At 47.3% G+C, this 16,951-nt stretch overlaps 1 protein-coding gene across 2 annotated transcripts in view; it reads right to left on the reverse strand.

The window, feature by feature from the left end:
• Ap2a2 (adaptor related protein complex 2 subunit alpha 2) overlaps window positions 1-15,021 on the reverse strand; it is a 67,642-nt gene extending 52,621 nt beyond the window's left edge. The window contains exon 1 of one of the 2 annotated variants that reach the window (XM_005064194.4): window positions 14,826-15,021. In XM_005064194.4, coding sequence (XP_005064251.1) covers window positions 14,826-14,892 — 67 coding nt within the window. In that variant the 5' untranslated portion in view covers window positions 14,893-15,021. The remainder of the gene's footprint in view (window positions 1-14,825) is intronic. The other variant, XM_005064195.4, reaches the window with a different exon arrangement.
• Window positions 15,022-16,951: the final 1,930 nt, after the last annotated feature.

Here is a 16,951-nt window from a genome sequence, read left to right on the forward strand (position 1 = left end):
CTTTTAATCCCAGGACTCAGAAAGCAGAGGCAGGCAGATTTCTGTGAGTCTGAGGCTAACCTGGTCTACATATAGACACCTTGCCCTCTCCACAAAATGACAGTACCACATGCAATTTTTTGTTTGGTTGGTTGGAGAGGGATGCTGAAAGACACAGTCTCCCTATGTAGCCCTGGCTGGCCTGGAACTTGTTATGTAGACTAAACTGGCCTGGAACTCAGATGTGTCTACCTTTGCTTCTCTAGTGCTTGGATTAAAGGCCTATGCCACCACAACTAGCCCTATGTAGCTTTCTAAATAGGTGCTGGTGATTGAACTAAGACTTTCATGATTATGTGGCAAGCACTGTACTAAATAAGCTATCTCCCAAGCCCCAGTAGTGCTTGGATGTGCTATGGTTTTAAGTGCACCTATCATGAAGTGACAGGAAGCCAATACACCCACTACCTCTGCAGTCACCACCCATCCTCATTGCTCCTTACAGCAAAACTCCTAGAACAGTTTGAGCCACCTCGCCAAACTTACCTAAACCCCCTTCCGTACTGGTCTATATGATCCTCTCCACCCCAACATATCTAGGACATCCTCAAAAGAGGGTATGCACTGCAGTCTGTAGTGTGCATGATCTGAATCTGGGCCACAGCAGCTGCCTCACTTGCTCAACCAGAGAAGGCAAATGTACAAAACCCAAGGTGGCCAAAGTGATGATTCTGTTTCTCCTCCTGGGCCTGTACCTTCATGCCCTCAGTGAACCCTCCACTCCAGCTTTAAATGCCACCTAGAATGATACCCTGTATTTCTCTCTCCACCCCATACCTCTTCTCTAAACTACACTCTGTTTGTAACAAATATCTCCCTATTAGTCATAAGCAGGGCCCAGACTTATCCTCTCTCTTAAAAAAATCTAAGACTCCAGAGAGCCAGGTAGTGGTGGCACATGCCTTTAATCCCAGCATTTAGGAGGCAGAAGCAGGCAGATCTCTGAAGTCGAGACCAAGTTGGTCTACAAAGCGAGTTCCAGGACAGCCAGGGCTACACAGAAGAAGATACCAGAGCTAAGCCCTGGCTCCAGTGTCCTGCCAAGGAAAAGGGATCCAGGCCTGTTGTCTCACTGAACTGAGCAGAAGAGGGACTCTGGGAAGATCCTTGACTTGACAGGAATTGACCTGGTTAATAGGAAACCACTCAACTGCAAGAAGCCCAATGTGGTCTGCTTCTGGAGAAGGACCCTGCCTTAAAAGTGGGAATGAGCCAGGTATTGTGGCTGCACCTGTAATTCCAGTACTCAGTAAGTAGAAGCAGGAAAGTTGTGAGTTCAAGTCCAGCATCCACTACACAGTAAGTATACAGTAAATTGGAGGTCAGCCTGGCCTACAAGACTCTTTTTTTTTTTTTTTTTTTTTGATTTTTACGAGACAGGGTTTCTCTGTATTGTTTTGGAGGCTGTTGGTCCAGCCCGGCCTCGAACTCACAGAGATCCACCTGCCTCTGCCTCCCGAGTGCTGGGATTAAAGGCGTGCGCCACCACTGCCCGGCTGGCCTACAAGATTTTAAAAGAGAGAGAAAAAAAGAGTGAGATTGGCCCCAGGCATAAGGCTGCTCTGGTCCTTCCTTGCCAGACCAAACTGTCCCCAAATGACAGGGCTTCAGCCAGAACAAAGCTCTGTGTATTTATAGACAAGAGGATGATTCAAAACCAAGGTGGGACTCACAATGTCTAAACCCCAGGAAAATGTCACCCTGCAGGCAAAATAACAGAAGCAAATTAAAAGGAGCAAGAAGCTGACTAATAGGCAGAAGCTATGAGTGGAGAAGGGTAGAGCAGGTGGGGCAGCACACAACATTCAAAAGAGGTTAGTGAGAGGTAAGTGAGACACGTGGGATCCCGCATGTCCACAATACCCCCGCAGGTCAGCCTCAGACAGGACAGTCCCAGGGATCTAAGCAGGTGGAACAGACAGAAAGAAGCCCACCAGTGAGGGCAGAGGAACTTCACTGAGGGTTGACAATCAGGTTACTAAAGTGTGGGTGAGCGTGCAAACACATTTCAAAATTGATGAAAACTACTGCTACTGTTTAAATCTGGGATGTCCCCCAAAAGCCAAACACGACCTCACAGCATTGGGAGGCCGTGGGTGGAAGCAACCTTTAAGAAGTGGAACACAGCTCAGTTCTTTGGGTCCTGGGCACTCGCTCTCCTAAGGGACCTTGGGCCCCATCCCCCTCTTTCACTTCCTGATGCTTAGTTAAGTGACTTTGCTCCATGTGCTCCTTCATGAAGTCCTGCCATGCCACAGGCCCATACACAGTAGGAGCAACCACTCAAGGACTGAAAACTCCAAAGCTGTGAGACAAAAATCAACCTTTTCTCTGTTTACGTAGATTATCTCATCTGTCTTTGAGACTTTGGAACTATAAACTCACTGATCTAAAAGACTCAAATCCCAAGCATAAGAAACATTAACATCACCAGGTGGTGTGATGCACTAAGTGGGAGTCTAGGAAGAGCAGCAAGTGCTTACTATATCCACTAATCAAGCTCTCCAGTGCCTATTCCAAACAATTTTAAACGTTGGGCATCCATAGCCACGAGATCAGGGCCTGCCTTCCTGAGGTATCATTCAGGATGAAAGGTGACATCATGGTAGATCTAGGTCAGGCACAGGGTCAATGCCTTTAATCCAAGCACTAAGGAGATAGAACAAGCAATCTGTGTAAGGCTAACCTGGTCTACATAGAGAATTCCAAGCCAGTAAAGGCTACATAGTGCAACATGTGTCAAAAAATTTAATTTTAGATGGGTGTGGTGGTATATGCCCTTAATCCTAGCCCCCAGGAGGCAGAGGCAGACAGATCTCTGTGGATTTGAAGCCAGTGTGATCTATATATCAAGTTCCAGAACATCCAGGGCTATGTAGAAAAACCCTGTCTCAAAATTTAAAAAAAAAATGTATTTATTTAGTGTTGGCATTTAAGGTGTGTGTCACAATCCCTGACCAATTCATTAAAAAAAAAAAATGTGCTCTAGTGTTCATACACACACACAATATATAAAAAAATTTTGAAATATATGCCCTCAGAATACCCTTCCAGGATGGGGTTGCACCAAAATCATACCAAAAGAAGCCCTAAATCCCAGCACTCAGGAGGAAGAAGCAGGTGGATCTCTGAGTTCAAGACCAGCCTGGTCTATACAGTGAGACCTTGTCTTTAAGGGAAAAAAGTAAAAAGACCATAGCAACACAAGTCAGTTGTAATAGTATGTGGAATTCCAGCAGCACTAAGAAGGCTGAGATGGAGACCAAGGATTGAGGCCAATATAGGCTACACAGTGAGACCTTGGTTTAAGGAAAAATCACCTGTAATTTACTATATAGTAGGGCAGGACATGTGCCTAGGGATCCCACAGCCCCAGCTTCCACTCCTGGCAAAACTAAAAGAAAATAAAAATACAGCAAAGGACAAGAACATAACACACAGATCTGCAGTTTTTATTTTTTGTGAGTCTTACTACCTCTCACCTCAAACCCACTATCCTCCTGCCTCAGCCCCCAGAATGCTTCAATTCTAAGTGTTACACCTCCACAACTGCTTGTTTTCTAGGTTACTTGTTAAGAAGAAGAAGAAGCACATTTAAATTAGGTCTGCCGTAAATGTCACATCAGAAAATATCAAGGAAATAGCACTTCACAGAACTGGATCCACACCCTCCACCATAAGGAAAACAATAACAAGAATGTCAGCTTCAAAAGCCAGGCATGGTGGTCCATGCCTTTAATCCCAGAGAACCCCAGGTCAGCCTGGACTACATACTGAGTTCCAGGACACTCAGTGCTACCTAGTGAGACCTGATCTTGGGGAAAAGGAAAAAAAAAAAAAAAAAGAATGCCGGCTTCAGAGGCTGAGCCAGCCTCGGGGACTGAAAGACAACCTGGTGCTCCCTGGCAGGGACATTTACCCTGCAGCTCCCTCCAGCTGTACTCTATCTTCATAGGAGTGAGGGATTTGCTACAGGTCAGGGTGTAATTAAACACAGCAACAAAAGTTTAACACAGAGAACTGACTGAATGCAGCTAACAGGGTGGAGCACACCTGTCTTCCCAGCTACTCCTGAGGCTGAGGCAGGAAAATGACTAAACCCAGGAAATAGAGGCCAGCCTAAGCTATGTAGCCATCACCTCTCCGCCCCCCCCGTGTAGTGGTGAGCAAACTACCAGAGAGCACATACTAGGTTTCCTTGTAAATGGACTCACAACAGCCCACAATACCAATAAGCTTAGAACTAATGGGTCAAAGACTTTCTAATGTCATAGGCACAATGGGTTCAAAGCAAGGCTCTGATCTGCTGGTACTGTGGCCAGCAATGACCATCTAAAACCCAAAGTAAAAAATAAAAACACTACTAAACCAGTTTGTATTGTTGTTTTGTGGGTGGTTTGGAGTTTTTGCTATGGTTTAGTTTGTTTTCAGAAAGGTTCTCAAGTGATCTAAGGCTAGTCTCAAACTTGCTATGTAGCCAAGGATAGCCTGACCCCCTGTCTGCCTCTGCTTCTCAAGGGCCAGGGTTACGGGCATGCACTACAATGCTGGGCTTCAGAACCATATTTTCTTGTTTGCTTATTTTGTTGTTGTTTGAGATGTCTATTATCACATAGCTCTGGCTGTCCTGGAACTATGTAGCCCAGGCTGGCCTCTGCTCACATTTGCTGGATTAAGGACATGAACCACCACACCCAGTCTCAGAACTATATTTTGAACTATGAAAAAAATGCAAAACAGAAATGTTCCAAAATATTCATATTTTCATCATTTTAAAAGATTTCACCACCAATCTGGTGCTTTTTAAACTGCAACTAGAACACAGACTCGCTCTCCACCACTTCACAGAAGGAAGCATAGCCTGCCCTCAGGCAGCTGCCTAAGAGCCCAGACAGCAGCAGCCTGGGCTCCAGGGCAACCTGAGTTTTCATCCCACCTGCCTAGCCACTGACAAAAGACACTTCATCTGAAGACAATGCAATGTGAATGCGGCCTCCCTACCTTTCAGCTATCCAGTAGACAGACACCCAACCTTGAGGCCAGTGCCAAGAAAGGCAAATGGGAGAGGGACAAACAGAGGGCCATTGAGATTTCCACAGGTTGAAGTTGCAGGCTCCAGACATGCGCAGGGCAGAGGACCCAGACTGACATGAAACCCTGGCTACAGGTTTTTCCACATGAGCACACAATGCAAGAAGAGAGCCGCTGGCCCAAAGCTTTGGTGGCCACGTGACAACAGAGAATGGGACCTCCGCAGTAGCATACCTCTTCCACTGGGGCGCCAGCAGATGTAGAACCACCCTGCCCACCCCTCTCTGAAAAACCCACTACCACCCTGTGCTCCTCCCACAGAAATCCTCCTGACCTAACCTACTCCATTCCCACCTCTAACCCCCAGCCCTTCTTCTCCAACAATACTCAGGAGGAATGGGTGAGGTTGGTGAAGGAATTCATGGCTGCAGGGTCCACAATGAGGCCAGCAGTTAACAGCCTTCTCCACCCAGTTCCTTGGGAGGGCTGTGGCAGCACTGACTGTGGCCTCAGGCTCCACACTCTGCTGGTCTTCCGCAGTCCTGTGTAGAGGGCACTATTTCCCAGTGAAGCTGTTGTCTACTCACAAGCTATATATTTTATGCATTTTGGCCCACCCTAACAATGCCACATCCACCCCAGGGTTAATTATGAAACACCGCCATGGCGCCCATCTCAGCACAGGAACACCGCGTTAATCCTAGACACCCTGAAACTCTCCCAGAATAAAACTGCACATGTGGCACTGTTTTCAGGACATGTCAGTCTTGCTGACCTCCACATGATCGTCAGGAACGTATAGAAAGAAAACCCTTATATTTTTTGTAATCTGAGTGAAAGGCAGCATACAATTTGGTTTTGCTCTTTGGTTTGGTTTGGGGTTTGTTCTTGTTGTTGCTGTTTCTGAGCAGGGTCTCCCCCTGTAGTCCAGAATGGTCTGAAATTGATGCTCCTCCTGCTTCAGCTTGGGCAGTGCTGGGATTATAGCTGTGTAGAACACCCAGCTTGTTTGTGTTTTAAGTGGATGCCATTCAACTTACATTTTTTCTAACTGGGGAGATTTGTATTCAGCTTCTAATACAGAAACTGAGAGAAGCCATCCAACTTTGTACCTCCCATAGCTTCCATATCAGGCCACATGACATCCACTGCTGACCAAATGGAAGAGGGTGGGAGGGGAACATTCCAGTATTTTATTAACCTGAAGTCAGGTGGGGACAACACCACACATTTCCACCTGAAAAGAATGCTTGCCGGGCAACACCACACCCAAGTACACAGTCCTCCAATGTTACCTTGGAATTGCTGATCTGTAACATCCAAATACCTTACGTATCCTTATTATACCTTTATGTCTCTTGTAGGACCACCCACCTCCAAGCTAAGAAGTTCATCAAGAAAGGTGTCCATCCCACTCCACCTCCAGATCTGAGAAATCTCATGCAAGGGCCCATCATGTCCATCCCATGGCAGTGCTGGTCCGCTGGTTTTTTGTTGCTGTTGTTGCTGTTGTTTTGTTTTCTGATTTCAGAGGGTTTTTTCTTTGTGATGGCATTTCACTGTGCAACCCAGGCTGACATCAAATTCGATCTTGCCTCTGTAATTAAAGGTTTACACTACCATGCATAGCTTCAGCATAGTGTTTTTTGGGTTTTTTTAATTACATTTACTTATTTGTGCATGTGTGAATGTACACATGTGCCATGGTACATGTATTGAAGTCAAAGAACAACTTGAGGGAATTGCTTCTTTCCTTCCATCATGTGGATCCCATAGATCAAAGTCTGGTTGTCAGTCTTGGCACAAGCTTAACACTCTGACCTATCTTGATAATCTAGGACAACCAACAATTTTGCTACAGATTAACAAAAATACTTTTAGTTTTGGAAACTTATAAATCCTAAAGTTTGAGCTAGGGCGTTGGTCTCATGCTCAAGAATCTGCCACAGGTAAGATCCACCGGAGCTCGGCCCTTTTGCTCAGAAGTTCCCACTATACATTTTAACTCTTCTCACTAGTGTAAACTCTCTTCAAAATACCATTTTCAGGGATGGGAAGATGGTTCAGTGGTTAAGAGCACTTGTTTTCTTGCAACAGCCCAGGGTTCCTTTCCCAGAACCCACAAGGCACTCACAGCCACCCAGAACTCCAGTTGCAGGGAATCCAACACCTTGTGACCTCTGCAGGTACCAGGTATGTGTTCAGTGCTCAGACATACATGCAAACAAAACATAAAATAAAACTGACTTTAAAAAAAATAACCATTTTCTACAGCAGATGCTCAGCTGCTCTTCTAGTCTGACTCATTTGTTTTTTTAAAGAGCCAAGGAAATGCCATTTAATCCCACAGAGACACCCTTTCTAAGAACCTGCTTCAAGCATTTGCCAAAGCAGCAGAGAATTACTCTAAGAGGGAAGAGGTACCAAGCATGGTACCACACACCTGCAATCCTAGCACTCTAAAGTCTAACCTGGAGTACAGGTGAACTCAAGGCGAAACACTGGGGGGAGGGGGTGGATATAGCAGAGATTACTTCTAGGTACTGACACAGGAAGGTTCTACCAATGGGACAGCTAACTTGTCATAAAAGAAACAGTGACACCAGCCTTCAGAAGAGGAGAGGGAAAGTGCTATGAAGATCATGTGGACATTTCCTGAAAGCCCCAACCAACAGCGCAGCACAGGAGCCCTGCTTGGAGCACAGACTTCCTTCCTCATCCCTCTTCATACTGTCACAAGTTTTCACAATGGGTTTCTAAGGAATATGAATTATGCAGAAGATTGCAAAAGGAAATGTGCAAGACAAGCATTCTTCTCAAAAAGTCAGCACTTTCAATGGGACAGTTGAGAAAGAGGACAAAGTGAACTAACTGCATGGACTTTTTGAAGGTTCTTTTTAAAATTCAACAAAAAGTCAGGCATGGTGACTCATGACTATAATCTCAGTACTGCAGAGGCAGCCTGGGATACCGAGGAAGACCTTATTTCCAAATCAGTTAATTATTTCCAATTAATAAATATACCAAGCATGATAGTCCAACTGTACTCAGAGGGCTAAGACAATAGGACTACACAGTGAATTCCAGGTCAGCCTGGACTACAGTATGGACCTGTCTCACAAAGTAAAAATATTTTAAAAATTAAAACAAGGGCTGGAGAAATGTTCAGCAGTTAAGAGAGTTTGCTGCTCTTACACATGACCTGAGTTTGGTCCCCAGCACCCACATCAGGAAGCTCACAATCACCTTCAACTCCAGTTCTACAGCATCTGACACCCCACAGGTACCTGCACTCACGTGCACAAAACCACATCACACACAACTAAAATTAAAGAAGTCAGACAAAAAAATAAGTAAATAAAACAGGGAAACCCTGTCTCGAAAAAAACAAATAAATAAATAAATATGCCTTTAAATAAGAACATTCAACAGAGCAAGTTTAATTTATCTTTACCATTACACAGAAAAATCAAGTACCAACTTCATATTTAATGTTTACACAGAACTCAAGCATAATTTGAATTGTTATATTCCATTTCTCCATATCCAACTTATGGCTAATAATAGCTGAGATTCTATGAATAAGTACATTTTGGGACTTTAGTAATGCTGAAGTACAACTCAAAGGGGCATTCCCAACAGCAGACCCTGGCAGCTGAGCACAGCCACATTCATTCTTCTCTTAGGAACGTAAGAGACACCACTTGGCCACCCTCCTGTCTTCCTTCACTTGAGCACCTACAGTGATTAACCGCGAAGCATCCAAGCATGATAAAAGCACCTGCATTATCTCCAAGCCCTAGCTCCAGCCCCACAAAGGGATAAATGGCAATTTTTGCAATTTCCTGCCCATGGCAACATGACTACACTCACAAGAACCTACTGTCTTTCTGTTATAGTCCTGCCTGCTCTACATCAATTCTCAGAATATGCCATGTTAAGCACTGTTACAGAAAGATGCTCTTCAACTTGTGATAAAGCTGTGCCCCAGCAAACCCAGAGTAAGGTGAAAATAGTGCAGAAAAAAAAAAAGCATACTTAACCCAGAGCCTCAAGCTCAGCAGCACAACACACTGCAGAATCACACTTGTGTATACTATGACCAGGGACTGAGGGGATGCTGCACTCACTGCCACTGCCACAAGCAGCCCAGGAAAAGACCCAAATTCAAAGCAACATTTTCATGAACTGTGCATTGCTTTCATTCATATTAACAAGAACAAAACTCCATCAGGCCAAACCATCTTAGTTGGGGAGCACTAGTATTCCCAATCATGTTGGATTGCTGATAGTCAACAACAGTGCACAAAGACAAGTTCCACTTGTCTGGGGTTGTAGCTAAATGACAGTGCTCTAGCCTAACATGAGTGAGGCCTGCATTTCACCCTCAGCACTGAAAAAAAACAAAACAAAACAAAACAAAAGAATAGCCGGGTGGTGGTGGTGGTGGTGGTGGTGGTGGTGGTGGTGGTGGTGGTGGTGGTGGTGGTGGTGGCTCACGCCTTTAATCCCAGCACTCGGGGAGGCAGAGGCAGGCAGATCTCTGTGAGTTCGAGACCAGCCTGGTCTACAAGAGCTAGATCCAGGATAGCCTCCAAAGTCACAGAGAAACCCTGCCTCGAAAAAAACAAAAAAAGAAAAAAGACATGCTATAGTTCTCTTTCATGGACATAAATTACTCATAGAAAAACACATAAAATTCCAAACCCCCAATACGAGAAGGGTTGTAGTTTCCTTGAAACACTATCAACACAACAGCCTATATGAGTGTCAAGGACCATAGTGAGTGAAAAAACCAACCTCCAAAGGTCACATGCTATACAATTCCATTTATGTGACATCCTTGAGATCACAAAATTACAGAGCTGGTGAGCAGATTAGTGGTTGCCATGGTGGGAGGCGGTGGGTGTGGCTATAAGAGCTGATGCCAGGCAGCTTCATGGTAACAGAGCACAGCAGTCTCTCACAAAGGTAGAAGTCGAAGAAAGCTACTCACACTAATGCCACACAACACCACACACACACACACACACACACACACACACACACTCAGATACACATGAGCACGGGTAAAACTACTGACATCTAGGGGCTGAGATACTCAAGGCCCTCAGTTTAATTCCCAGCACCAAATACATAATAAATAATCAAAATGATGAAAACTAAATAGCCCAGTGGTTTATACTGTCTGTTTTCCCATGCTGAAAATACCCGATTTACAAAAGATGTCCACATCAGGAAAGGTGGGGTAAAGGATGCCAAGGACCTTCCTGTCAATTTCTTCACAACTTCTGTACTAGCTGGTTTGTGTGTCAACTTGACACAAGCTAGAGTCATCAGAGAGGATGGAGCCTCAGCTGAGGAAACGCCTCCATGATATCCAGCTGTAAGGCATTGTCTCAGTTAGTGATCAAACGGAGAGGGCCCAGACCACGGTGGGTGGTGCCATCCCTGGGCTGGTGATCCTGAGTTCTATAAGAAGATGAGCTGAACCCAGCGCTGGCTCATGCCTTTAATCCCAGCACTAGGGAGGCAGAGGCAGGCGGATCTCTGTGAGTTCAAGACCAACCTGGTCTACAAGAGCTAGTTCCAGGACAGCCTCCAAAGCCACAGAGAAACTCTGTCTCAAAAAAAAAAAAAAAAAAAAAAAGATGATGAATAAGCAGCTCCCTCCATGGCCTCTGCTCATGCCTCCAGGATCCTGCCCTGTTTGAATTCCTGTCCTGACTTCCTTCAGAGATGAACAGCAATGCTGAAGTGTAAGCCAAATAAACCCTTTCCTACCCAACTTGCTTTTGGCCATGGTGTTTCGTCATCACAATAGAAACCCCAACTAAGACAACTTCCTATGAATCTATAATTATTTCAAAATAACAAATTATAGCCAGGCAGTGATGGCACACGCCTTTAATCCCAGCACTTGGGAGGCAGGGGCAGGCGGATCTCTGTGACTTTGAGGCCAGCCTGGTCTACACAGCAAGTTCCAGGACAGCACAGAAACCAATACAGAGAAACCCTGTCTCGGAAAAAACAAAAAACAAAACAAAACCTTGAACTTAAAAAAAAAAGACTAGAATTTTTCTTTTTTAACATTTGGCAGGGCACATGTGCCACCGCAAACACGCGAGTGTGCACGCAGATGTTAAAGAACAGTTTTGTGAGTCACTTCTCTCCCTCCACCATGTGAGTTCCAGGGATGGAGCTCCAGTCATTAGGCTTGGCAGCCAGAGCTCTTACCAGCTGAGCTATCTTACAAGTCCAAAAACTTTTTTCCTGACAACTTAAGAAGAGAGAAAATGGAACCGGAGAGATGACTCAGAGGTTAAGAACATTAGCTGTTCTTCCAGAGGACCCAGGTTCAATCCCCAGCACCCATATGAAAGCTCACAGTTCCAGGGATCCAAACCCTCATACTGATATATATGCAGGCAAAACACCAATGCACATGAAGTAAAAATAAAAGAGAGAGAAACAGCAATGGCTCGGCAGTTGATAACACTGGCAATGTCAGCCATGGTGGCACTCGCATATCATCCAAGCACTCAGAGGAAGAGGCAGGCACATCTCTACGAGTTTGGGACAGCTAAGACTATAAAGAGAAACCCTGTCTCAAGAAAAAGAGGAGGAGGAGGAGGAGGAGGAGGAAGAAGAAAGAATGAAATATGAAATATTGAAATATTGGCTTCTCTTGGAAGGACACTGGTTCAATTCCTAACACCCACATGGCTGCTAACAAGTATCTATAACTCCAATTCCAAGGGATCTGATATCCTCTTCTGATCTCTACAGGCACCAGGCACACATGTGGCATATATACTACATATAGACATGCAGGCAAAACATTCATACACTATATCCATATAGAAATAGATATAGATGTATAGTGTGTTGCTATTTAAAGAAGAAAGAAACAAATTGAGATGGCCCAGCAGTCAAGAACACTTGCTGCTCTTGCAAAGGACACAGGTTCAGATCCCAGTATCCACCAACCACATGGGTAGATCACAACCACCTGTAACTGCCATCCAGGGAATCCAATACCTTCTGGCCTCTTCTGGCATCTGCAGGCACATGATACACATATAAACAAGCAGGCGCACACACACATACATACATACATACATACATACATACATAACACGCACACACATACATACATACATACATACATACATAAAAATAAATAAAGGCAAGAGATACAGGAGCAATTTACAGGACTCTGACACACTGAAATCACATTACTGAATTCATAGCCCTGGCTGAAGTAGATCAGGAAAGAGCAAGTTAATTTTACGGTAAGAGGGTAAACTAGTAACCCAAGTGCAAACAGATGCAGAACCTCCCAGCTCACATCCCTTTGTTCCCCCTGACCCTTCCCTTCCTCTCAATGTTCAACAAAGGCCTCCAAAGAGAGAAAAATGCTGCTGAAACAGGGGTGAAACAGACTCTGATGACAGGTTAGCCTGTAAGCAACCCTTGAGAATCAAGGCTCACTGGCTGGTGGCTTCCACCTATGGAGATGGTGGTGGAACCAGGATCCAACACTGCACTTTGGAGGCTGACCTGGGACCCCCCTCTTCACAGAGCCACCACTAACTCTCATCATGAGAAAACAATAAACACAAATGCAGGACAAGGGGAAGCAGTGACCCCCTCCCCATGGCCTAGGGATCAAGTCTGCATTAGCTCTGGCCCCTGCTCCCTAGTGAGAGCGTCTGTTGTCTGTCTTGCTTGGAGCTGACTCACTCACAGAGCACATATTGTGTGCCAGACACTGAGGGGCACCAAAGGGGTGAAATGAAGCGCACAGCACAGAGGGCCCTTATTTTGGTGCTTCCTATACAGCCGGACATAGACTCCACTGGAAAAGACATCACAAGAGAGGATACTACTCCTCAGAAGAGAACCACAGTATTGATGGAGGCCTGAGAGTGAGGAAGGTACTTCTGAGAGTATGGCTGGTTACACAAAGACCAGGTTCCCAGAGAGGCCCAGGTAGCTCTTCTTTCAATGGCTCCTTTAGGGATGTTCTTACACATTTCCCACACCTTTGGGGGACAATTTACCATTACAACTGAGGTACCTAGTGCTGACGAACATACTCCAAGACAGAACGGTTCCCCCACAACAAATGCCAATCACCCCCAAAGATCAGCTGTGCTAAGGTAAGGGAAGGTTTGCTCTACAGTCAGCCAGTGAGTTATTTACCAAGTTCTCACCATGTGCTGCTTCTGATCAAACACAGGACCAGGATGCCTGTCTGACAAGTGCTAACTAGTTGGGTGAGAACCTGGCTTTCACTTTTAATGTCCTGCTCAGCGTAACCATCTTCAGAAAAGACAGGGATGGGGCTGGGGAGATGGGAGGAAAAGGGATTTCTCAGAGTCGTCCTCTGACCGCAACACAGCACCATGACTTGTAAGTGAACACCCTACACACACACACACCTAGAAATGTAGGTTTTTACAAAAATTTTACGAAAAGAAAAATGCATCATAACTATGAATGTTATTGTCTACAATTCTGGTAAGCCCTAATCCAAGGATGTCTGTATCTTTGCAGAGCAGAAGTCCACTCTTTCAGAATCCTACAGAATCAGGCAAGCTGGGATGCTGCACCAGTCTTAGGGAACACAGTATAAAATGAAGTGTGACGACAGCACTGGGCAGAATTCCTCAGGACACAGATTAATCTCTAACGTAACAAAAGTCATTGAGTCAGCTGTTTGCTGGATACCAGGAAAAAAAAAAACTGACAGGAAAAAGGCTTTTCTTCTCTTCAGTAAGGGGATGTCTGATAACACTCTGAAGTTTCTGTAAGTCAAAGTCCTGGGCACCCGCCTTGCCTGACCTTTAACCTTCCGACCCATTTCACTTTAGGCGAATTTTTTTTTCCCAACCCAGGGGACTCTAGCTACAGAACTGCTCAACAGAGAAGCGGGAGCAGCTTCCAGCATCCACACCCGGCTGCTGCCGGTTCCCTGGGGGAATGAGTCACTTTAATCGCAGTGGGTGAGATCTAATCATCGTCCAACATGCCGCCTGAATCAGGTCGGAGACATACCGTGTCCCGATCCCCGCCCAAAGAGAAAATCCACGCTATTTTGGAAAAGGCTGGGTTAAAAGCTCCATTACTAGAAAGACCAAGATGACATCATGCTGGGGAGGGGCGTCTTGGGCCGGAAGCCCCTCGACGGTGCCACAAACCTCACAGACACCTCACCCCGCCCCACATTCCCATCGCTACCCCTAGATCTCAAGACACCTAAACCCCGCACCTCAGTCTGAACACCCACAGCCAATCCCCAGTAGTCCAAACCGATACATGCACTCGCTCCACCAGGGGTCCGCACCCCCGATCTCTGCCTGGCACCTCTGCTTCCTACCCCCACCCACTGCCAGACAGCACGTCCAGGACCCTGCCCCACACGTCAGCCTGAATCTCCACTCCACACCCCACCATCGGTCCAGCACCAAGGACACCACCACCCCCGCCCGTGTCTGGGCCCCCGCAGCAGGCAACCAACTCCCGCCAGATGTGCACCCAGGAGGCGCGCTCTGCACCCTGAGTGCCCGCGCGGGACCCCCACCCCACCGCACGATCTGCACCTCGCAGCCCTCCTCCCCAGGCCTGCGCCGACCCGCGCGTCCGACCACATCCCCCTCCGCGTTCGGGCCGCACCCCCAGGCCCCCGGCCGCACCTGCGGACCCCCAGCCGCGCCCCCGCTCGGGCCCTCCCGCCTCCTGGCACTCACAGTTGCGGATGTCGGAGATGAAGACCGCTAGGCCTCGCATCCCGTCCCCCTTGGATACGGCCGGCATCTTCGCGCCCCGGGAGCGGCCTCGGCGGCGGGCTGGAACAGCGCGGGCGCGGCCGTCACGCCGAGGAGCCCTGGAGCGCGGAGCCGCCTAGCCACAGCCGACTCGGGCCCCCGAGCGCCGCTCGCTGGGCCGCGCGCGCGAGCACGCACGACGCACGCGCCGACGCGCACGCTGAGCCTCGCGCCCGGCGATGGGCGGTGCGAGAGGGCGTGCGCATTCTCGCGGTGTTGGGCGGGGGGAGCGGGGGGGGGGACGGGGGGCGTGGCGCTGAAGGGCCGGATCAAAGCCAAAACCCAAACTGTGCGGAACGCGCAGGCGCCGCGTCTCCTGTTATAGCCAGGCGAAGGATTCTTGTAATGTGAATCTGACTAGCCCCCAGATCCCGCTTCACGTACACAGGGATACTGATACCAAAGCCGGACCAACCCTGGGTCACACAGAAGGCGGCGGGGCGGGGGAAGGGGGTGTTGCTGCGCTACCACCTGCAGTGGCAAACCTTCGCCTGTCAAACCAGCCCCAGACTAGCTCCGTTACGGTGGGACTGACCTCCTTATCCTTCCCCAAGTCACCCACGTGGAGCCATAGCCGGAGACGCTTGCGAGCCTCTAAGCTGGGACAAAAGGACACACTACTCCAGGACCCCACTCCCTTTGCAAATGGGGAAACTGAGGCCTGAGGATAGACTGACCACCCTTGCCAAGGTGACAGCTATGTGGAGTACAACCTCTCAGCACCTCTCCAAACCCCTTTACTTCTTGCCTCTGGTCCCCTATCTCCTTCTCTAGCCAAGTGGACTGTTGGATTCTTCCTATGAACCTATTTTGCAGAGGACCTGGCTGGGGCTGACACTCGGGAAATGGAGAATATGATGGTCTTTCCCCAGTTCTCTTCTGTGAAACCAGATTGTTTTAAAGAGGAAGCTCCCCGCTTCAGGTGGCTATCCTGTCCCAGACCCACCAGGCAGACTTTTGTCCCTTCCCAAGCTCTTTTACACAGTCCAGGAGATGGAAGAGACAGGACCCTCACAGGAATCAGGCACCCCACTAAGACCCCAAGACTGATGGAAGAAATTGAGAACATAATAAACCAAATCTCTGGCAAGGCTGCTGAGATTGCCTGCTGAGATTCTAAGAGGCAAAGGGCCAGCACCAGAGAATAAACTTCCACAGCCACCTCCTGGCAGAGGTGTTTACCCTCCAGCTCGTCCTCCCCATCTAAAGGATGCTTCTGGGCCATATGAGTGCTGGACAGAAACAACAGGAACCCCCAATGCCTATGCCCAGACAGGAACGAGGCTGCAGGAAGATTTCTGACTTCTCCATTGCAGACTCCTACCTGGGATGGTTAATATTTAAATAAAATTTTATTATAATTTATTTATTGAGGGGTATGCAATGTGGAGATCAGAGGACACCTTGTGAGAGTTGATTCTCTCCTTCCATCTTTCGAGTCGCAGGAAGGACCTTTACCTGCTGCTCTCCTTCCATCTTTCGAGTCGCAGGAAGGACCTTTACCTGCTGAGCCATCTCAAAAGATGGTTAATCTCGATTGTCAGTTTGATGGGCTTTATAATCACCATGAGAACAAACAGCTGGGCAAGTCTGTCTGGAAGTTTCTAGATTTAGTTTAATTGAGGTGGGAAAGCCCACCATAAATATAGGCAGCACGGGTTAAAAAGAAAGGGAACTAAGCAGCAACATTCATCTTTGTGTTTCCTGACTGTGATCATAATGTGACTAGCTGCCTAAGCTCTTACTGCCATGACTTCCCCACCTTGATGGACGGTCGTCCAACTGTGAGCTTCAACAAAGTCTCCTTTTCTTAACTTGACTCAGTCAAGTGCTTTGTCACAGAAAAGAAAAACTAATATAGGGTCACACAAGTGTGCTGCAGCAGGCCAGACAAGTGACCACAGGAAGGACTTCACCTCCTGCCAGCACCTTTGCCCTCCCAGATACACAAGTACCCGGATCACTTTCCCCACCCAAGCCTGGAACCTGAGCACATGGTCCTTCCAAACAAAGGCCACCACTCCCTGAGAGGCTGCTAATGTGCAATC

This window comes from Mesocricetus auratus, unplaced genomic scaffold (assembly GCF_017639785.1).
Source record: "Mesocricetus auratus isolate SY011 unplaced genomic scaffold, BCM_Maur_2.0 Super-Scaffold_4256, whole genome shotgun sequence".
Lineage (NCBI taxonomy): Eukaryota > Metazoa > Chordata > Mammalia > Rodentia > Cricetidae > Mesocricetus > Mesocricetus auratus.